Source organism: Chinchilla lanigera, unplaced genomic scaffold (genome assembly GCF_000276665.1).
Source record: "Chinchilla lanigera isolate Chin_1 unplaced genomic scaffold, ChiLan1.0 scaffold00036, whole genome shotgun sequence".
NCBI lineage: Eukaryota > Metazoa > Chordata > Mammalia > Rodentia > Chinchillidae > Chinchilla > Chinchilla lanigera.
This window is the reverse complement of record NW_004955437.1, coordinates 21,909,008-21,931,719: the sequence shown is the minus strand read 5'-3', so window position 1 is coordinate 21,931,719 and position 22,712 is coordinate 21,909,008. Positions and strand designations below refer to the sequence as shown.

Below are 22,712 nucleotides of genomic sequence, written 5' to 3'. Positions count from 1 at the left end.
ATAGGATCGATTTTCTAAATCAGTTGTCCTAGATAGTAGTTTTGAGGGTTCACTTCATGTTGTATTGTGCATGACCCCTTTCATTTTCATCTCTTATTCTCAGGCAGACCCACTGTGCTTTCCAGTTTGGGGCTTCTTAGGTCTATCTGACACTGCTTCCCTTTGATTCTTCCTGCACAGGCACCAGTATGATGCATATTTTATGGTTAATTGATGGTTTATCTCTACCCGTTATATTTTAGGATTGTGGAGATGCCTTGTTTTTTTGTGTTGTAAATGTGGTCCTTAGATATTTTGGTTTTGTTATCTGTTTGGTCTGTTTTTATGTCAGAATTTGGGGTGATTCAAAGACTGAGATTGAATCTTTTACAAATTGAGATTTAAAAAGGCTATGTGTAAACCATTCTGGCAATGCAGTGAATTGTTTCAAAAACTTTAAAAATGGATATTACTCATAGTAGCCGTAGTAGGCTGGGTTATATAGTTTTTTTTTTTTTAGTATGTATTTTAGGCTGGGTTATATAGTGTTAACAAAACTGAGGGACTTAAAAGAACAGTGGTTTGGGTTTCTTTTGTTTGTTAGTGGTTTGGTTTTTTGGATTTTTTTCCCCAGGCCACTGTCCCTCGTGGGTCAGCTGAGGGCTCTGTTGTGTGTCATACTCACCAATAAAGCAGCCATCATTGAAATATTAGTCTACATTGCAGAGGAAGACAAATCTCGAGTCTCTCACAAGCAAGTAAATACCTTATCCCAGAAATATCAAAGATTACATTTGATCAAGCTAGTGGCCTCTAGGACCAGTCTCATATATCACCCAACAGTCATAAAGGGGACAGGGAGTACAGTCCTACCATACGTAGAATATGTAGCATTGGAAATATTTGAACAGTACTAATAATGATTATGATTACTTTGATTAAATTCTTCTAGTAAGCATTTATCCTAAGAAAATCAGCTTTGTTCATTGTACTGTTTTTGCTATTTCAAAGTTGAAAGCCACTTAAATGTCCAACATAAAAAAACTAAGGTGTGATAGTAACCTTTAAATGCTTATAATCATTAACCTGATCATATACCTATATTTATCAATATGAAAAGAGGCTTGCTATAATCACAGCATTTACTGAGCACTTACAATGATCTAGAATTTCTTTTTTTTTCCTGCACTGGAGATTGAACCCAAGGCCTCTTGCATGCTAGGCAAATGCTCTATCACTGAGTTACGTGTCTATCCCACAAAGATTTCCTTTTGAAGGTAAACATGGAAAAAAAGCTTTTGTAAATGGGGAGGGGAAGAGAGGTTGAAGGGAGGGTAGGGGAGTGGGGAAAAAAATCCAAGTTATATCATATCCAGGTACAAATTCCCTACAATGAATGTAATCATTATGTATATCTAACATGTACCAATAAAATCTGATTTTTTTTTTTTTTTTTTTTTTTAGTCTTTGTGAGACAGGATGTCCCTATGCAGTTCAGGCTGGCCTTGAGCTCACTTTGTAGCCCGGGCTGATCTTGAACTCGCAAGGATCCTCCTGCCTCAGCCTCCCGAGTGCTGGGATTACAGGTGTGTGCCACCATACCCAGCTTTAAAATCTGATTTTAAAAAATATTTCTTTTTATTTTTCCCAATATTTCTGTGAGGTGTGGGTACTGTTAATTTTTATTTTTGTTTTTTGCTTTTGTTTTTGAGACAGAACCTTGCTGGCCTTGAAATTTTGGGGTCAAATGATCCTCCTGCCTTAGCCTCACAAGTAGTTGCAGGGGTATATCACCATGTCTTGCAATTTTTTTTTTTTTTTTAATTTGTGGTACTGAGGGTTGAACCCAGTACCTTTACACTGAGCTACACCACCAGCCTTTAAAAAAATTTTTTTTTTTTTTTTTTTTTTGCGATGGGGTCTTGTTAAGTTACTAAGTTGCTTAGGCTGGGCTTGAACTTGTGATCTTCTGTCTCAGCCTTCCAAGGGAGAGTGGACTTGAGACTTTTAAAGGAAAACATTGTAATCATTACATTTGGAATAGGATGAATAAAGAATGTTTCATTTGGTACATCATTTATTTTAATATAACAAATGGAAAACAAAATAGACCTCATATTTTGCTTTTTTTTTATCCAGAATTTTTTTTTAATCAGGAAAGGCAGTATGAAGAAAAGAGGATGAAAGCTCATTATGGTTAAGAAGATTAAAAATAAATTCTCTAGCTTTAAAATATTCTCCTGAAAGCTATCCTGTAGTACTGAAAAAATTTTGAAGAACTGCTTGTGGAATCTCTGCTAGGAGCACCTTCAGTAATTCTACAAGATGAGAGAAGCTCTAGAAAAGCCCCTGCAGATGAGGCAGGGTATAAACATATGACCCATCTGGGAAATGGCTCTATCAGATTTCCTTGTGCTGTTCTTGCAGCTTTTCTTAAGTCTGAAATTATAATAAAAAGTCTCAAAAATATAAGTAGGTAAATTCTTTGATCCAGTGTCAGTTACTTTTCTGTGCTCTCTTACAGAATAGCTTTTAAACATACGTGCCTAATTATGCTTTTAAATTCTGGGGCCTGTCAAATGATCTGCATTCCATACTTCAAGCATATATTGACATCAGTGAGAAGTCAAGAAAAATTTCAGAGATCAGTTTGAAGGGAAAACTGAGTAGATATGTATTTCTACTTTTAATAGTGTGGTTTCATAAACTCTGAAGAGAACTGTAATTTTTTTTTTTTCCGTCTTTTTGAGTCAGGGTCTCGTTATGCAGTTCAGGCTGGCCTTGACCTCACTTTGTAGCCCAGGCTGGTCTTGAACTCGCAACAGTCCTCCTGCCTCAGCCTCCCAAGTGCTGGGATTACAGGCGTGTAGAGAACCGTGATTTTAAAAACCATCAGACATAACCACATTCAAACAAAGACATTCTCAAAAACTGCTGCCAAGTGGACATTTTACAAAATGTAGGTTGAGTATTTTTTACCCAGAATGCTGAGGACCAAAAGTGTTTCGGATTTTGGAATATTGATATAAACTTTTACCAATTGAACATGTGCTCAAAAATTTTCAGATTTTGGGCTGGTGGTATATATATAGCTCAGTGGTGACTACTTGCCTACTATACTAGAGCCCCAGGGTGTGACCCTCAGCACTGGAAAAAAAAAGTTTCCAATTTGGAGTATATTGAATTTTTAATTTTTGAACTGAGAGTGCTCAACTTGTATATTTTTTTATGTGCATTACTGGTACAAATTAGTTAATAGTTCTAGTTACTGCCTGACTTATGAAGCTGCTGCTAGTTATACTTACTTATTATTTGTAGTTTAAACCTAATATTTTTAGTGCATAGCAAGCTTGAATACTTACATTTGGTGATTTTTTTGTTGTTGTCTTTTGGTTTTTTTCCGGTACTGGGAATCGAACTCACGACCTTGCACTTGCCAGGCAGGCGCTGTGCCCCTGAGCTAAATCCCCAGCCCCCACATTTGGTGACTTTGACAGTATTGTTTCAAAGTAAAATTTGAAAACTGCAAAGAAGCAAAATTAATCCTTCATTCAAGAAGTACCCTGTTAATATTTTCTTTCTATAGCTTTAAACAAATGCTGTTGGCCCGACCCTGATACACAGTTTGACCAGGCTTCCTTCATGTACCACGTCATGCACATCTTCCCACACCATTGTAAATTGTTTGACACTGTTATTTTTAAACTTATAAGAATACTCCACCTTACAATGTACCACAGCTTATTTACTTTTTTGTTTTTGAGATGTTAGTTTTGAAGGAAAGTAGCTAATATACTGGTTGCAAGTGAGGGGTAGGGATATACTTGTAACTAAAACTTAGGAGATGGGGGCAGGTGGAACACCTCAAGTTCTATGTAGTCTCAAAAAAAACAAAAGGGGGGTGATATAGAAAACTGAATATTTCAATTTATATAGTTTGTTAGCAGAAGTTATTGGACCAGTATTTTTCTTGGTTCCTTATTTCTGTTATCTTTGGAGAAAACATAATGTTTGAGGAAATCTAATTTTAAGAGTCAATATTATCCATGTTGTAGTAAAGAAACCTGAGGGCTGGGGATATAGTTCACAGGTGGAGTTTGTGCTTAGCATGTGTAAGACCCTAGGTTCAGTCCCCCTTGCTACCGTCACCAGCAAACAAAACAATACCTGGAGGCATATTTTTTATTAGGAGAAAGGACCATTTGCCAGGCATGATGGCACATTCTCGTAATCGCAGCACTGGGAAGCTGAGGGAGGAGGATTATGAGTTTGAGGCCAACCTGGGCTACATAGACCATTTTCTATTTAAATAAGGAGAGGACAGAGAAGAGAAAGAATCCTTTGTTAGCTAATTCTTAAACATTTGGAATTCTATTTTTAATACACATGTACAGATTTTTTCCAAATTATTGTAAATATGCCAGATGTGATGGTTCACACCTGTAATTCCAGCAATTTGGAAACTGAAGCAGGAAGACAGCCACAAGTTCAAGACCAGCCTGGGCTATCTAGTGAGACCCTGTCTCAAAAAGCAAAAACCCCAAAAATGCAAATTATAAATTTAAGGTTTCCACTTGGCAGATACATAAATTTAATGATTTTAAGGTTAAATTTACTTTAAAAGTATCTTAAGATAAATCATACTCAAAATTTAAACGTTTTGTACATTCTGATTTTAGGATAAGTTGCAGAATCAAGGCAAAAAGCTATGTCCCCGCTCCTTGAGAAAGGGTCTCTCGGTGTAGTCAAGGCTGGCCTGGAACTCACTATGTCAGTCAGGCTGCCCAGGAACTTGTGATCCCCCTGCCTCAGCCTCCCAAGTGCGGAGATTACAGGTGTGTTCCAAATTCTGCCTGGCAAGTTTTGCTTTTAATGTTAGAAATTATAGAAATATATTCTTGGTTTTAAAAAACAAAGTGATGTTTTAGATCAATTTTTAGGATTAGTGATTATTTCACATTAAAATATTGTTATTAGTCCTAAAATTGTTTTTTTGTTTGACCAACAAACACATAGTTTAAGGTTTTTCCTTGGAGTCCCTTTATATTTCCCCAGCTATAATGAGGGATTCCTTCCTAATTAAAACAGATGCTTTAAGTGAATATGTGAGTAATAGGTTTATTAGTAATTGCGTATGAATAAATTATACCTTCTCTGGTGCTATAAAGTCATCCTGATGTATGTATGTGGTGGCATCTCATACTTGATAAATGAATACCTGATATACTTATATATTGCATTCATCTGGAGGGGATCTAGTAGTCCCACTCCAAGGACTGTTAACATCTCTTATAATTTCATGTTTTGGCAGGTAAACCTAGCCTTTAAGCAACCTGGAAAGAGGCTAGAGCACCAAGGAATTAGAATTGAATTTGTAGGTCAAATTGGTGAGTTTTAAAATAGTATTACTTTTTTTCCTTTGATAAACTTGAGTTTTAAGAAGGTTGTATTTGGCACTTAAATAACTGAATTAGAGCTTAGTTTTGTAGAAGGAAGGAAGGACTTTTGCAAAATGAAAAAGAGGACTTAGTAAATTACGTTTCTTTTAACTGTATTAAATATTTGACTCATTCTACCTTTGTTTTTGGACATCATACTAAAAGTGAAAGGAGTTACATAAACTACCAGCCTTGAAAAATAATTGAAGTCGATTAGTTGATTCACTGAAATTTTTTTTCTACATTTTTCACCAGCCTTATAATTACCAGACTCGCCTTCATCTTTCATTTTCTAATTACCCATGCCACTTGTCTTCCTGGCTTAGTGTGTGTGCCGACAGCCAGACTCCCCTGTCCACAGAAAATTCCATCTGAAAAGGAAAGGAGTAATTTCTTCTTGACTTACGTCATATTGTGTAGATTTCCATATGTGTATTTCAGGGACATTCTTGATACAGCAGGGAGTTAAACTCTATGTAAATCTCTTTGAACCACAGAGTCAGGAGAGTAGGGCTGGGAGTGTGGCTCAGTGGTAGAGCGCTGCCTAAGCATGTGCAAGGCCCTGAGTTCAGTCCCCAGCACTGCAGAAAGGAATGTTTATAATTTTGTCTGGATAGCTAGGTTTTAAATCCAGCTTTCCAAGTTTTACTGTACATTTTTAAAAGTATCAAATGGAATGGGTTAATATTATTATTTGTTTATATATCTTCTATAGATGAGTGCTTGTACTTGAGGGGCAAGTTACAGTAATTAACTGATGATTGGTTTTATTCTTTTGTGTATTATAGTTTTATCAGTGTAATATTCAGAGTCTGCCAAAAATGTATACATCAGGAAAAGAAAAACTTGTGTAACTATTTAATTAAATTTAGTGAGCCATCATGAAATTAATACATTGCCTTTGGCCATTACAATTACAAGAGATGCTCAAAGTGGTGGCCATGAGCTTCCAGACATTTACTAGTGTGGTGAACTGCTGAAGTGTTTATACATTCTTTTGGCGAACTCTGTATTTGTCTGACTGACACCAAACAATAAAATAGAGTTTCTGCCTTAAAGGGAAGAAGGTCAAATAATTGCTGGTAATGTGTCAAATAGTTTCATATTGGGAGAGCTCTAAATACATCAAAGGAATGAACTTGTTTCTAATAGAAATTTTCAGTGTGCTATGTGTCTTGAATATATTTATGCTTAAGTAGGCCATAAATTACTCTGGCAAAATCCAACTAATTATTTTGGTAAAAATTATTTACTTCGTACATAGAAGTTTGGATTTTATTAAAATGGATATTAAATATAATTTGTCTCTTTGTTTTTAAAATTTCTTAGAACTTTTCAATGACAAGAGTAATACTCATGAATTTGTAAACCTAGTGAAAGAACTAGCCTTACCTGGAGAACTGACTCAGAGCAGAAGTTACGACTTTGAATTTATGCAAGTTGAAAAGCCATATGAATCTTACATCGGTGCCAATGTCCGCTTGAGGTATGAATGTGTATTAGAAAATGTAAGCAGGGTCAAAACCAGAAAGTAATGGCTACTGCTGATGTCTATTTGAACTTTTAATTATAGTTCTAGGCTGGAAGACAGTATTTTAAAATATTTTGTCATGTATTTTGGCTAATACTGAGCTGAAATAATAGCTTTCTAAGATTATAGATTCAGAAAACCCTATTATGAGAAGTATTAGTTGTATATTTCTTTAAATGAATTATCCCTTTCATTTGTTACGTAAACCAAATTACTCTTCAAATCTTTTAGTTTCTTAACAAATCTCATTCAGTATATAGTTAGGAAGTGCTTAGAGGACCAGAGCAGCTGACTTGTCCACGTACAAAAGGAGCGCATGGCAGAACTGAGGTAGGGACCCGCTTTTCTAAATTCCCAACCCAGTGTCCTTCTCCTTCTCCACATCTTCATTCAGGAAGCTGTGGATACCTCAGGGACCAGGGCAATTAAAGATACAGTACTAATCTGAACATCCTTGGTCCAGGATCTTGCTTTGTATGTTTGATGTTATCTATCCGGTATTAGGTTGGACAACCCAAACCCCAAAGAACAATGCCTTAGCTAGATAGGGATTCAGAACAAAACAGAACAGTGATAGGAGAGATTTCCTCAAGTAGGCTTAATGATAGCTCTCTAAACTCATCTGGGAAGGATTTATTCTAGGTAGAGGGCTAGCTGTGTAGTTCAGTGGTGGAGTGTGTACTTAGCATGCATGAGGTCCTGGATTCAATTCCCAGAACCAAAAAAAAAGGCAAAAGCAAAAGTAGAACTCCTTCATTAGTTGTTCCCAAAGAAGTCCTACCAAGGAGAAAGCTGCAGTAACGCTTCCTTATTTGAAATAAATTTATCATTGGCAATTTACCTCATCCTCTCCATTAACTTTGTAGGTATTTTCTTAAGGTGACAATAGTGAGAAGACTGACAGACTTGGTAAAAGAGTATGATCTTATTGTTCACCAACTTGCCACCTATCCTGATGTTAACAACTCTATTAAAATGGAAGTGGGCATTGAAGATTGTCTACATATAGAGTTTGAATATAATAAATCAAAGTAAGTACCTTTCACAAATAAGTGTGCAGGGAAAATTTAAAAATAAGCTTTCAGATCTTTGAAATAGATCAGTGCAGGATAGAATTGACATTAATCTGATATTTAACAGACCAACAGAATCTCTGAGTGAAAAGAAACTTTGAGGGAATGGTCTGGCTTGTAACCCAGGGAAAGTGGTCTTTCATTTTCTATTCCTGATAAATCTGCCTGACCACTTTATATAAAACGTCTCACCACCACAGAAGGTAAGCAGTGCCATTATGTCTATAAAAATTACCGTTTGACATCACTTCATTCTGGCCATCATTTTAAAACTAAACAAAAATCCTTTTTTTGTCCTAGGTAGTGAAGCAGTATGTTTTCATTATTGAAAACTTAAGGGGCTGGGGATTTAGCTTAGCAGTACAGTGCCTGCCTGGCAAGCGCAAGGTCGTGAGTTCGATTCCCAGTACCAGAAAAACAAACAAACAAACAAAACTTAAGAAGATATAAAGTAAAAGAAAATTTAAAAATCACATATTTTCACTTTTACTAATTAACTGTTATTAATATCCTGTTTTATATCTTTTCAGCAGGCAGGGGGAGGCATATAAGTTGTATTTTTACAAAATGGGCTCATATTTATTGTTTAATGCTTTTATAAACTTTATCATGGAAGATTTCAAATATATTCCAAAGTACGTAAGCAATATATTGAACACAATAAAATAATGAATGTTCAGTGTACTAGCAGTATCCTTAACAAAATTAATCTTCATGTACCCATACCCTTGCTTCAACAGTTACCAACACACGGATTTGTTTTATCTTTATTGATGTCTCACACTTACCATAGATTATATCGAAACAAATTCTAGGTATATAATTTAATCCATAAAAATTATGCATCATTTTAAATATAACTACATACTATTCAAAACTATTAATAACTCTTTAATATTTCTACATAATGTATCTAGTCAGTGTTACATATCCCTGATTGTTTTATGAATGTCTCCTTTTTTCACATGGTTTGTTCAAATCATTGTCCCAACAGGGTCTACATTGCATTTGGTTTTTTGACTTGTAAACCTCTTAATTTTACAGATTTCCTTTTTTTTTCATTAAAATTAATTTGTTGAAGAAATAGATAGCCCCTATTTTAGCCCTCTCCTGCATAGTCTTCTGTTGGGAGACAGACTTAGTGTTTCTCCCAAGTTCATATTACTGAAAACTTGATACATATGTCTGCAGAGTCTCACATTGTTGATAAAATTATCAAATAGTTTGAGACCTAAAAACTTACCAGTGGACCATCCCTGTAGACTTACATAATTGTATTAATTAATTCTTAAGAAGAGGCTAAAAAATCCTTTGGGTATTGTAAATATTCCCGGGTTTATTACAACATAATTTCAGAGTACTTGGGAATGCAGTGGTCTTTAGTTATTAGATACTACAGCAACAGACTCAGCCTATAGAGGTAGCTGCTGTTAACCTCTTTTTGTGGAAGCAAACTTTTAACTTGGCCATTCAGAGGGAATGATTAGCCTAATTGTTGGCCCTGTTTAGAACTTAATCTTCAGAGAACCTAAACAATTAACTGAATGGAAAATTAAAATTTTTATGCTTGAAATATCTCAGTTGTATGAAGATAGCTCTACACAAGAGTTTAGCATCATTATTATTATGCTAGAACAATGTAATTTCCATATTTGCATAATGAAATGATTAATCGATACAGTACTTTTTTGGAAAAAAGGAAAAGTGTGAATAAAGTAGGATTCTTAGTTATTACCCCAAAGATACCTATTAAAGCTTTTCACAGCCTATTTCACTCCTTGTTTTCTTACACTGATACTTAGTAAGTGAAACTCCTTCCCAATAGGTATCATTTAAAGGATGTGATTGTTGGAAAAATTTACTTCTTATTAGTAAGAATAAAAATACAACACATGGAGTTACAACTGATCAAAAAAGAGATCACAGGAATTGGTAAGTTAAAAAGTATTTGAATTAAACTTGCTTGATTAGCTGAAATTTTAGAAATCTTAAAATGTTTACACATAAATTTGATTTACATATAAATTTGATATCCACATTGGAACTTTGCTTTTTAATATTGGTGGTCACAAGTAACTTAGTGTTTTTTGTTTCTTTGTTTTGATTTTATTTTTTGAGGCAGGGTCTCGCTGCGTAGCCCAGGTTGGCCTTGAACTTTCAGTTTTCCTGCTTCAGCATTTTGGGTGCTGGGGTTATAGGCATACTTACTGTTTTTTAAAAAATTAATTATTGCACTGCACGTGTTGGGGTGCATCTCTTAGTCCTAGCTACTCTGAAGGATAAGGGAGGAAAATCTCTCCCTCTCACTAGGGATTGAACCCAGGCCTTTGGCACTGAGCTACATCCTCAGTCCTTCGTGTATTTTTTATTTTGAGACAGGGTCTTGCTGAGTAAGCAAGTTACCCAGGCAGGCCTCAGGCTTGTGACCCTTTTGCCTCAGCCTTCTAAGTGCAGAGATTACAAGCCTGCAACACTCACCTGGCTCACAAGGCTCTCTTGAGCCCTTGAGTTTCAAGGTAGTCTGGGCAACATAGTGAGACCTTGTCTCTTCAATAAATAAAATCAATTTTTGAATCAGTAGTAAATTCACATGATTTAAAAAATAAAGGGTAAAAGGCTATGGTAAAAATATTTTATTTTTGTACCCATGTTACTTACAGACAATAAATTTGTAAGCTTTTTTTTTTGTACCAGGAATTGAACTCAGGCTCTCGTTTGCCACACAGGCACTATACCACTGAGCCATATCTCTGGCATTTGTAAGCTTTTAAATCCTAAAAGCTGGGCATAGGGTGTGTACCTGTAGTCCCAGTTAGTTGAGAGGCTGAGGCAGAAGAAGTGCTTGAGCTCAGTAGTTCAGGGCCAGAGTGGGCAACCCAGTAAGACCCTGTCTCTTTAAAAAGTGAACAAATGATGTAATATTTCATACGTGTAATCCCAGCTTCTCAGGAGGTATTGTAAATTTGAGACCAACCTGGGTAAACTTACTGAGATCTTGTCCCCAAATAAAAAGAGCTGAGGTTGCAGTTCAGTGGTATTGTGCTCCTGGATTAATCTCTAGTACCACCAGAAAAGAAGGGAAGAGCCAGGTGGTGGTGCACGCCTATAATCCCAGCACTCGGGAGCCCGAGGCAGGAGGACTGCTGTGGGACCCTGTCTTAAAAATAAATAAATAAATAAATAAATAAATAAACAAAATAAACAGCTATGATTTTTTTAATCTCTTATCTTCCACCTGCTAGTAAGTTTAAGGGTTTTAAGGTAGTAAAACAAGGCTTTAAGTTTTCATTTGTTCTTTAAAAAGAAAGTATTCAAACTTTTTTTCTGATTCTAAAAATTACGTTCTAGGGGCTGGGGATTTAGCTCAGCGGCACAGCGCCTGCCTGGCAAGCACAAGGTCGTGAGTTCAATTCCCAGTACTGCCCCTCCCCCCAAAATAAAATAAAAATTACGTTCTAGTATAGAAAAAAGTAAGAGGAAAGCTATACTCATTTAGAAAAGACTTCAGTCTTCGCATATTATATATTTTACAACCTGGGGATCATTACTATAGTTTTGGTACAGTTTTTTGTGTGTGAGATGCTGGAAATTAAACCTTGTGAATGCTAGGCAAGTGTTCTACCTCTAGGCCTTGGTGTGTTTTGTTTTGTTTTGTTTTGTTTTGTTTTTCTTTTTTTCCACTTAACATACAATTGACTTCGTTTTTTAGATGGCTAAGTTCAAATAATTTTTTAGAGGGTGAGTCTCGAAATTTATATATCTGTTTGCCAGGTATTCTTACTCCACAGGAAAGTCTGGGAGTTAATAGAAAACTAATATGTATGGGTAATTCTGACATGTATTGCTAGGTGCTATTTTAGCAGATACTAGAACAGATGAGAAGAACTACAGTATGTAAAGATTTTTTTCTGGCCAGGTGTGTAGTGCACACTTGTAATCTCAGCACTTTGGAGGCTGAGGCAGGAGAATTGCTGTGAGTTCAAAGCCAGCCTGGGCTATGGAGTGAGACTTTATCTCAAACCTTCCTCCCCCAAGAAGATTGTTTCTCCTAGCTAAGTACTAATCAGGCCTGACACAACTTAGCTTCTGAGATCAGACAAGAGCAGGAGTTTTGAGGGTGATGTGGTCATGGACAAGAAGATTCTTTTTGAACTGCATGTTGCCTTTGGGAAAAAGGAGGTATGAAACATTGAGTGATGAGGATATGAATCGTAAATCAAGAAATAGGAAAGAATGACCGGAGCCATGTGTTGCATGGTGGACACACCTGTAATCCCAGCACTCTGGGAGGCTAAAGCAGGAAGATCACAAGTTATCGCTTTAAAAGGACTCTGACTCATAGTTTAAAAAAATAGGAGTGGAAATACAGCTCATTGCAAAGACCCTGGGTTCAATCCCAAATACTACCAAAAAATTTTTTTTCATAAAATGGGAAGATAAAACAGCACTAACATAATGTAGTTGGAAAACAGGAAAAAGGTAGAAGGGTGGAAATTATATTCTGGAAATAATTGAATTAATGCCCTTCATTCTTATACTAGGACCCAGTACTACAACAGAAACAGAAACTATTGCCAAATATGAAATAATGGATGGTGCACCAGTAAAAGGTAACACATTTTGCATTTACTTTTGAGTAGTGCAGTGTCCATGGCATTTTAGAGTATTCATTTGTGTGAAAATATTTATAATTCTTAAAACTATTCTTTTATTTTTAATTTTTTTCAGATTTTGTTTTAGACATACATAATGATCATGTTCATCATAGAGCTTAACTTTTATGATGATCATTTTTGAGGGTGTCTTTGTATAGCTGCTAAAATCGACTCTGATGGTATGCTCCTATCTGAAATAAGGTTAAGGTTTTGCTCAGTTTCAGTTCAGAATTTGAAGAGACAGTTGTGTTTATCTCTTCTCTGGTTCTAAATTTGCAATATTTTAATTGTCTTCTGTTACAGTAGTTCATCTAAAAAAAACCAGTAGTTCATCTCTGTACATCTTCTTTTTCTCATACTGGTCAGAAGATACAGTAGAACTCAGCATTAATTCCTGTGGTATTTTCGAGCTCTTGTAGCCTTCTCCCAAAATGATTTCCTTGCTAGATAATCTTCAGTGTCTGGGACCATGTACAGCATTTAATATATGTCTTTTGGTTTTTCTCGCTCTAGTAATAATTACTTCAAAAAGTAGCTACGATTTATTGAATGCCTTTGATAAACAAGGCATTGTAGTTTAGGTGCTTTAAAGCTCCCTACTGGTCTCTGAGTTAGGTTTTTATGTCCTTTATTTTACAGACAAAACTGAAGTGCAGAGAGATTAAAAAATTTGCCAAAGGTGACATAGCTAATTTTGGCAGTTGAGGTTTGAACCCAAGTTTGAACTTCATGGCCCATGCACTGTATATGTAACTTTGTGTTACATAATATTATTTTTAAAAATTCCAGCAGCCACAGAGTTTATGTTGAAGGATAGCTTTTTTGTCTATCAGCAATAGATGTGCGTGAGAAAAATATTACATAAAGGTAATTAAGAAGAGAATATGCAAATATCTTTCTTAGGAGAAAAGAAGCCATGAGCATCTGAAGAGCAATCTTTTTGGTAATGAAAACATGTTACCATTCTGTTCACCTTTGTTGTTGTGGATGAATTAGTAACAGATTTTCAGTTCTTCATAGGTATGCTTAGGAATTATGAAAATAATAAGCAGAGAGTAATAAAACTAGGTCTGTTCAGCACTTAGCTACTGGTACTCTTTTAAGCTCTTTATATATTTAACCCATACAGTCCTTATAAATTCCCTGCAAGTGAGTATTGCTACTCCCTATCTTACAGAAACAGAGCGTACAGCCAGTAAATCGTGGAATTGAGATTGGATCCAGGTGTTCTGGCTCTACAGGATTGGTTTTCATCCAGAGGCAACTTTGTCTCCCAAAAGACATACGTCTGGGGAGATTTTTTAGGGTTATACTTGGGGAGCATTACTGGCTTCAGTGGTAGAGGCCGGGGGTGCTAGAAAGTGCATAGGACCTTCCCTCAGGAAAGCCTTTATCAGGCCCAGAATGGCATTAGGACCGAGGCTGAAAAACGCTGGTCTTTGTTAGTGTTGCAGCTCATAAGGAACTGAAGGATAAGTATCCACTCTGTAATGCTCAGCCCTGTGTTTTATGTGAACATATGTAATCATTTCTTATTTATATATTTTTTATCCTTTAGAATTAAATGGAAATTGCTTCTCTTTCAGGTGAATCCATTCCAATCAGACTGTTTTTAGCAGGATATGACCCAACACCAACAATGAGAGACGTGAACAAAAAATTCTCAGTCAGGTACTTTTTGAATCTAGTGCTTGTCGATGAGGAAGACAGAAGGTACTTCAAGCAGCAGGTAGGCACTGCCCAGGCTGACCTTTGCTCTGTGGCGGGTCTGGGGCACCTAAGGAGTGTTCCTTTTTGGAAGTTTTATTGTGTGAGTGAGGGTTTCTAAAGTGTGAACGAACGTATTGAGAGTATAATAAAGAAGTAGGTGTTGGGATAGATCCCGCCTCAATCATTCTTTTTTATTTTAAATGTTTATTGAAAAGCAACTATACTTCCACTTCATGGTAACAAACAACAACAAAACATCAGTTTTTAAGAGTGTTAAAAAATATATATATTTTTTTTTGTTTTTTTTCCTGGTACCGGGAATCAAGCTCACGACCTTGCGCTTGCCAGGCAGGCGCTATGCTGCTGAGCTAAATCCCCAGCCCTATGAGTGTTAAAATATAAAATAATAATAAATCTTACCACAAAATTTACAAGACCCATATACAGAAAACTAGAAAACATTACGGATAAATTAAAAATTTCAAGGAACATTTTAAGGTGAGACCCTTGAAGATAACAATTTGGTATGAAAATCCAAAAGACTTAAAATCATTACAACCATCTTGAAATGGAAGAAAAAGCTTTGAAAAGCTCACATGGCATTATTTCTGGAATTAATATACATTTATAATATTTTATTTACTCTTTCAGCTTCTCACACTAGGGAGACCAATTGATGCTTGCAGATACGAGTCTGACTTATTTCACTTATGAGTATGAACTTGAGTTGCATCTATTTACCTATAAGTCTCCAGTTTATCCTTTTTCATGGCCAAATATCACTCCATTGTATAAAAAAAAATACATGTTTTTTCATTCCTTGGTTGATGGGCATTTGGGTTGTATCCTAGATTTAGCTATTGTAGATTGTGCTGCTATAAACATGGGTGCACATATATCACTGTGGTATGATGTTTTTAATTCTTCCTGGGAAAATATCCAGAAGAGGAATAAAATGGGACCTCTAATCCTACTTTTTTGAGAACTCTGCACATGATTTCCACAGTGGTTGCACTAGTCTATGCCCTACCAACAGTGGAAAAGGGTTCCTTTTTCCCCACAGCCCCTCCAGCATTTGTTGTTGATTGATTTCCTTGTAATAGCTATTCTTTCCGGGGTGAGATGGAATTTCAGTGTTGCTTTAATTTGCATCTCTCAAATGACCAGTGATGTTGAACATTTTTTCATGTATTTATTTGCTCTTTGTATTTCTTCGTCTGAGAAGTGTGTATTAATCTCAGATGCCCACTTTTAGATTGGATCTCTAATCAGACTTGGGGAGGTCTGATTTTTTTGAGTTCTTTATATGGTCTCCACAGTAATCCCTTGTCTGAGAAACAGCTGGCAGCACTTTTTCCCAGATTGTAGCTTGTTTCTTGACTCTGTTGATGATTTTTCTTGCTGTGCAAAAGCTTTGTAATGAGATCCCAGTTGTTCATTCTTTGTGATAATTCCTTTGTGATCAGGGTTTTATTCCTAAAGTCTTTGCCTACACCAATGTCTTTAAGAGTTTTACTGAGTAGATTTAATGTTTGTTTTAACATTTAGATCTTTAATCCATTTCATATTTAGTTTAGTGCATGGTGAAAGATATGGTTTAGTGCATGGTGAAAGATATGTACAAAGCCAGTTTTTCCAGCACCATTTTTTACTATCCTTCCAGTGAATATGTTTGGCATCTTTGTCAAAGATAAGGTGACTGAGTATGTCTGGAGTTGTTTCTACATCTAATCTGTTCCCTTGATCTTTGGGTCTGTATTTTTGCCAGTATCATGCTGTTTTTATCACAGTAGCTTTATAGTATAATTTCAAGTCAGGGATTGTGATGCCCCCTGCCTTGCCTTAGTTGCCTAGAAGTGCCTTTGCTATTCTAGGTCTCTTCTGGTTCCAAATGAATTTAACGATTGTTTTCTGTAATTTGCAGGATATGCTGTTGGAATTTTGATAGGAATTGCATTAAATCTGTATAACAGTTTTCCTCCTTTATCATTTTGCAGACTCCAAAATAAGCTATAATTTGTCAAGGCCTTTATTTTTCTTTCCTTTTTTTTTTTTTTTTTTTTTTTTTTTTGTTTTGTTTTGTTTTGTTTTGTTTGTTTTTTGGGACAGGGTCTGCCTTTGTAGCTCAGGCTCTCCTTGAACTCTCTGTGTAGTCCAGGCTGGCCTCAATCCCGTGGCTGTCTTCGTGCCTCAGCTTCCTGAGTGCTGGGATTACAGGCTATCACTACACCCAGCTCTTTATTGTTTTCTTAAAAGTTTTTCTAATAAAAAATGAAAGCAATAAAGAACAAAGAATGAAGTAAAGGCCGGGAAAAATTCCACCACCATTGTTAGTAGTTTTCCAGACTAATTTGTGTATGTGTGTTGAGATCATATTATGCATGTTTCTGTTTTTGTATTCAGTATTTTTAAAATATCTCTTATGAAGAAAGCTCCATTGTTACTCCTCTTCCACTTCTCTCCATTGTACTTTTAATAGCTGCATTTATTTCATGGATTTTGGGGTTTTATTCCCTCTTTCTTGTTGCAGTACTGAACTCAGGGCCTTTGCACTAAACTGCACTTCCACTCACCCACCCCCAACTTTTAAAATTTTTTTTTTAAATTTTGAGGCAATGTCTAAGTCACTAAGTTGACCAGGCTGGGTTTGAACTTTCAGTCCTGCTTCAGCTTTCTGGAGTGCAGTCCACACACCCAGCTACATTTTTCCCTTACTAAACATTTCTATTATAAATGTCCATAAGGTGATCCAATTCTAATAGTTATTTTTCAAATGAAGTGTTCATCATAAAATTTGTTCTCATTTGAAAGTCAATTTAAACCAGGCATGGTGGTGCACACCTGTAATCCCAGCACTCAGGAGGCTTGCTGCAAACTCAAGGCCAGCCTAGGGAGTTCAAGGTTGGCCTGAACTATATAGACCCTGTCTTAAAAAATATTTAAAAAGCTTTTGCTGAGTTTTGAATGAATACTGTGATTAAAAATTTTTTATATATTGAATGAGATGAATAAATATTTGAATGTCAGTTGAGTATTAGTAAAGCTGTTAGAAATTAGTCTGTGCTAAATATCGTGAAGAATGTAAAAACTACCTCTTACAAACACCATTTGTCTTCCACGTCCTCACATTGCAAATGTGTGTGTTGTGGGGTAGTGGGGGTGGAAGTATATAACTAACGGAAAGCTTAAATAATAGTTTAACAGTAATTTAGAAGAAAGAAAACTTACTCTAGTAAGGAGTCATAATGCTGTATAAGTACACGTAGGTAATTTATAATTTTAAAGTAAGTTGCATGATATTTACACTTTGCAGCGCAGTTGCTTTGATGGCACTATTGGAGTAAACATTATTTCTCCCACACGCTCATTCAAATGTTTAAGTTCTGATATGTGGTTTAAAACAAAACAAGAACCAGGCAGTCATGACTTGATGAAGCAAATTATGTTTGGAATTTAGAAGAAGAGCGATATCAGGATGGATTGGTTAGGATAAGATTTTAAAAGGCAGAGTAGTAGATAATTTGATTGTATAGGGGAAGGTGTGGGGTGAGTTTATTTCAAGTGGATTGGAGGTAGAAAGGAATGCAGTTGGGCTGGTCGGGGAGAAGCGTCTGCGGAGTGGAGGAAGTAGTGTTGGTAAATTAGGTTAAGGTTATAGAGGACCCTAAGTACCTATTGGAGATTTATTGTGGAGGCACAAAGAGCTAGTGAGGAGTAATCTAAGCTGTAGTTTTATAAGATTAACTGGTAGTGATATAAAGGGTAAATTAGAATAAGGTTTTACGCAAGAGAGGCAGGATGAAGTGACAAAGATTTAAACTTGGTTGAAGGTAATAGAACAGAAAACACAGGACAGATTCTAGGAATTTGTCAAAGCTATAATAGCTAGGACTTCAGATCCAATTGCACTGGTGTGGTTTCATGTGTGGGTGCTGCTGAGGGAAGCAGGGACCTAGGGAGGCAGTCTAAGATTAGGACTGAAAGAAGATAGGTAAGTTTGGATAGAAGAACAGGAAATTTAGTGTTGATATAGTTAAAACTGAAGTTGCAATTAGTATTCCATAGTGAAAATGTAAGGCCCAATGGAGAACATTAATTTGTTGATGTCTTGTGTTTGTTTTTGTAGGAAATCATCTTATGGAGAAAAGCTCCTGAAAAACTGAGGAAACAGAGAACAAACTTTCACCAGCGATTTGAATCTCCAGACTCACAGGCATCTGCTGAACAGCCTGAAATGTGAACTGAATAGAAAGAGAAAAGAAAAAAATCCATACCCATTGAGACTAAGATCAGCAGGTTAAAGATGGTTGCAGCATGTGTGTGTGTGGGGAGGAGGCCTAAACTCCATATACAATAGTCTTCCTTTATCTTACAGTGCTGCATTTATTTTACAGTATAACTAAATGTTCTTCATGTATAAACATTTTTAAAAGTGCTTTCTTTGAAACACTGGAGATTTCTTGAGCTGCCTTTATTTTTATTTTTACTGCACACTTTGATGATAAGCACTCAGATATTGCATCAGCATAAACATTAAAGATTTTCATTTGAATAGGATGGTATTTGTAATTTTGCTTTCTTTCCTCATGATGTTGACTGTAAATCCTTTTCTTTCATACTAATGAATAATTACATGCAAAAAATTAAATACCTTGTGTTTGAGTCAAATTAGAAAATATAAGTGGACCTTACACCCTGCAAATATTTAGAACATGGCATCTATATATATAAAAATTTTTTCTTCTTTTTTTTTTTTGGTACCGGGAATCAAACTCAGGACTGTGCTTGCCAGGCGGGTGCTGTGCCCCTGAGCTATATCCCCGGCGCATCTCAATATTTTTGAGAACTACATTTGTTTTTACATATGCATTTGAGAACTGTATATGTAGAGTTTCACTGAAGGTGCTTCTGGGCCTACTGTTTCATAGCTTTTTGCATTTTATCCTCTTTGAAGACTTCTGTGATACGGATATTTTTCCCCCTGGGGATTACGTGGCATGCCATTGTGGCCCTCTTCTCTCCCCCATATTAAGTAATCATTTTGCTATTCCAGGCAGTGCCACCATGTGTTCGGAAACATGGAGTTGACATATCTTGGCATTTTAGAACTTGATAGCAACTACATATTTTCCCATAGTTAGAAATATGTGTGTGTATATATATTTTTTAATTTAAGGAATATTCTTGTCACATGTATGCAAATAGCATTTTCATGATTTACAGATTTATTCACTTTTCAGGGGAAAATGGGGAGATGGGGGATCAGGAGGAACTTGTGAGGTGTATAATTATCCAGATCTTGACAATTTCGTGTTTATTAAGCTGGAATTATGGCTATTTCAAACTCCACTTAAATTTCACCTACTCTGTCTGAATTTTTTTAAAACACTAAATCGAAGTCATTTTTTCAGTGTCTTAAAAGGAAGGTTGCAGTCATCCACTCATGGGCTGGGGTCTGTCTCAGATAAGCTGAATGCGGAATGTAGAAACCAAAACAAAGCCTGCTGCTGGAGAGTACTTTCACTTACCATTCATTGGTTTTTGTACCAGTATCTTAAAATACAGTTCAGTGCAAGTTCTGTCAGTTAATCTTGCTTTATGAATGAGCTGATAACCCAAACTACATTTCTTTAAACCTGTTGTACTACTATGGCACTTTGATAAAATTGGCAGTAACCAACTTCTTTACTGGCCAAAGGTTCCATGTACCATGTGCTGGAGCATTTTAAATGTGGGTATCTATGAATGGTTATGTTTTCCTTCATGTAAGTGCCTGTTCAAAATTTTTAAAATGCCAAATATTTTCATGGTCACTTGCATGTAGTAATTTAGAAAATATTCAGAGATTTTGAAATCTAACTGTATTTAACCAGCCTCAAATTGTGCAACCATAATGTATAATAAAGAATTTGAAACAGAAACTGAGCTTGCTAGTTGATTAAAGTAGCAGTATTTTCAAATCTCAATATTTAACATTCAGGATAGCATTTCTCAATAGTTGGGGAAATTATGATGATAAGTTTTTTATAAACAGTACCAGTTTCAGCTATAAATTGTTCTATAATGCTTTTAATTAGTTGGCTTAAAAGACTATTGTCTCCAAGATGATTATTCACCTTGCATGAGATTTTGTTGTATAACAAATTCAAAGAATACAAAATCAAAACCAGTATTTGTTGATTTGAGTCGAGTTGGCCAGTTAGAAATAAAAAGCTGAAAACAAGATTTGTGGTTTTTTTTTTTTTTTTTTTTTTTTTTTTTTTTTTTTTTTTTTTTTTTTTTTTGTACCAGGGATTGAACCCAGGACCTTGCACTTGCCAGGCAGGCGCCTGTGCCACTGAGCTATATTCCCGGCCCCAAGATTTGTGTTTTTATAAAGAGTACAGTGTCTAACCCAGTGATTTTCAACCCTGGTTGCATGTTAAAATCACCTTAGAAGCTGGGCCCCACCCAGACCATAAAAATGAGTATTCCAGGGAGTTCTGTATTTTAAAAAGCTATCAAAGATTGAGAAAGTGATTTAAACTGTTATTTCTCTTAATAGTTAAAGTTTTCTTATTTTAATACAGTTGGAGAAGAAGAATTTCTCTCACATACTAAGTGGCTGCCTGTGCATAAACTGACAAAAAAAAAAAAATCCAAAACGGAGAAAACCATTTCATAAGCTGAGCGTGGTGGCACATACCTGTAAGATCAGCACTGGGAGGCTGAGGCATGAGGATTACCAAGAGTTTGAGGTTAGCCTTGGCTATATACAGAGTTCAAGGCCAGTCTGAGTTGCATAGTGAGACTGTGTAAAAAAACCATTTAGTCACATCTATGTGGGTTCATAAAAATTTGACTCAAGTGTTAGAATTGGGGGCTTATGTATCATTTTAATGAAGAAGTGGGCACCTGAAAAGGTATTTTAGGAAAGATAAATAGGCCCTTAGGAGAACAGATGAGACAGGGTAATTTTTTGACTGTTTAGACACATTGCCCACTTACTGTCTGGAGATAAAAGTCTTCCCTGGTTCTGTGGAAAGGATTTATAACAACTGATTTATTTTGAGAGAGTCTGGTTTTATGCAGATAGGAATTTGTGGAACACAAATGCCTTCTCATAGTTACATATGGTGGTACATACCTGTAATCCTCATACTTGGGAGGCTGAGGCAGGAGGATCAAGAGTTCATGGCCAGCCTACACTATGTAGTGAGATCTTATCTCAAGAAACCATTTTGTGCCTCAGAAGCATATTCAATATGGATTTAGTAGTTGGGATATTCAATTCTAATTACATATATCATGTAAGTCAGTGAAGTTTAAGTTCTTTGCTGTTCATTTATATTTAGTTGACTATTGAGTAGGCATAAAAGCACCATTTATTTATACTAGCCTGTATAGGAATTTTTTTTTTTTGCTTTTTGAGACAGGGTCTCACTATGTAATCCAGGCTGGCCTTGAACTCATGGCCATCCAATTGCCTGAGCTTCCAGAGTGCTACAATTACAGATGTGTGCCACCACACCCAGAATAGCCTGTATCGGAATTTATAGTATTTTAAGTTTCAAGTCAAGTATAAAAGCATAGTGATGAAAATGTACATCTTTAAATCCTTTCCCTTATGTATGGGGTATTGTGTAAGCATTAATTCTTTTTTTGAGACAGGATTAGCTATATAGATCAGGCTGGTTTTGAACTCACTCTGTAGCCCAGGCTGGTCAAACTCATGGTGATCCTTCTTGCCTCAGCCTCCTGAGTGTTGAGATAACTCAGGAGGTGTGCACCACCACACCCTGTCGTAGGCATAATTCTTAGTACATCATTCCAGTATCTACCATCGTTTAGTGACTGAATTATTACTTCCAGAATAGTCAAATTCCCCATTGCACAACACACCTTTAGTTCTAGCGTGTCACATACCCTGGAGACTGCTCTGGAGGCTGTTCTGCAAATCTTTGTTTCCCGCTTCCCTTGCCTCCCTTCAGCCCCTCCTCCCCTCTTCATTCACAAAAGCTTTGTGTTCTTTGAATCTTGCCCAGCTGGGTGTGGTGGTGCACGCCTGTGATCCCAGCACTTGGGAAGCTGAGGCAGAAGGATCATTGTGAGTTTGAGGCCAGCCTGGGCTACATAAGTGAGCTCAGAGCCAGCCTGCACTGCATAGGAAGACCCTGTCTCAAAAAGACAAAAAAAAAAAAATCTTGCCCGATCCCATCTCTGTCTCCGGGTCAAAAAGATGTCCTTCTGTTGTTCTGCAAGGACATGCTGCATACGCCACTGGGACTGTACTTTTAAAAGGCATTATAATGGCATAATCGTGTGCATTTTAAACTTCTAGAGGGCT

General features: G+C 36.2%; 1 protein-coding gene across 3 annotated transcripts in view; it reads left to right on the top strand.

Moving 5' to 3' along the window:
• Window positions 1-20,609, top strand: part of Vps26a (VPS26 retromer complex component A) — a 33,778-nt gene extending 13,169 nt beyond the window's left edge. For all 3 annotated transcript variants that reach the window (XM_005390094.2, XM_005390095.2, XM_013516941.1), the window contains exons 3-9: window positions 5,291-5,366; window positions 6,747-6,903; window positions 7,815-7,979; window positions 9,847-9,953; window positions 12,563-12,631; window positions 14,263-14,405; window positions 18,513-20,609. In XM_005390094.2, the coding sequence (XP_005390151.1) occupies window positions 5,291-5,366; window positions 6,747-6,903; window positions 7,815-7,979; window positions 9,847-9,953; window positions 12,563-12,631; window positions 14,263-14,405; window positions 18,513-18,626 (831 nt within the window). In that variant the 3' untranslated portion in view covers window positions 18,627-20,609. The remainder of the gene's footprint in view (window positions 1-5,290; window positions 5,367-6,746; window positions 6,904-7,814; window positions 7,980-9,846; window positions 9,954-12,562; window positions 12,632-14,262; window positions 14,406-18,512) is intronic.
• The last annotated feature ends 2,103 nt before the right edge of the window (window positions 20,610-22,712 follow it).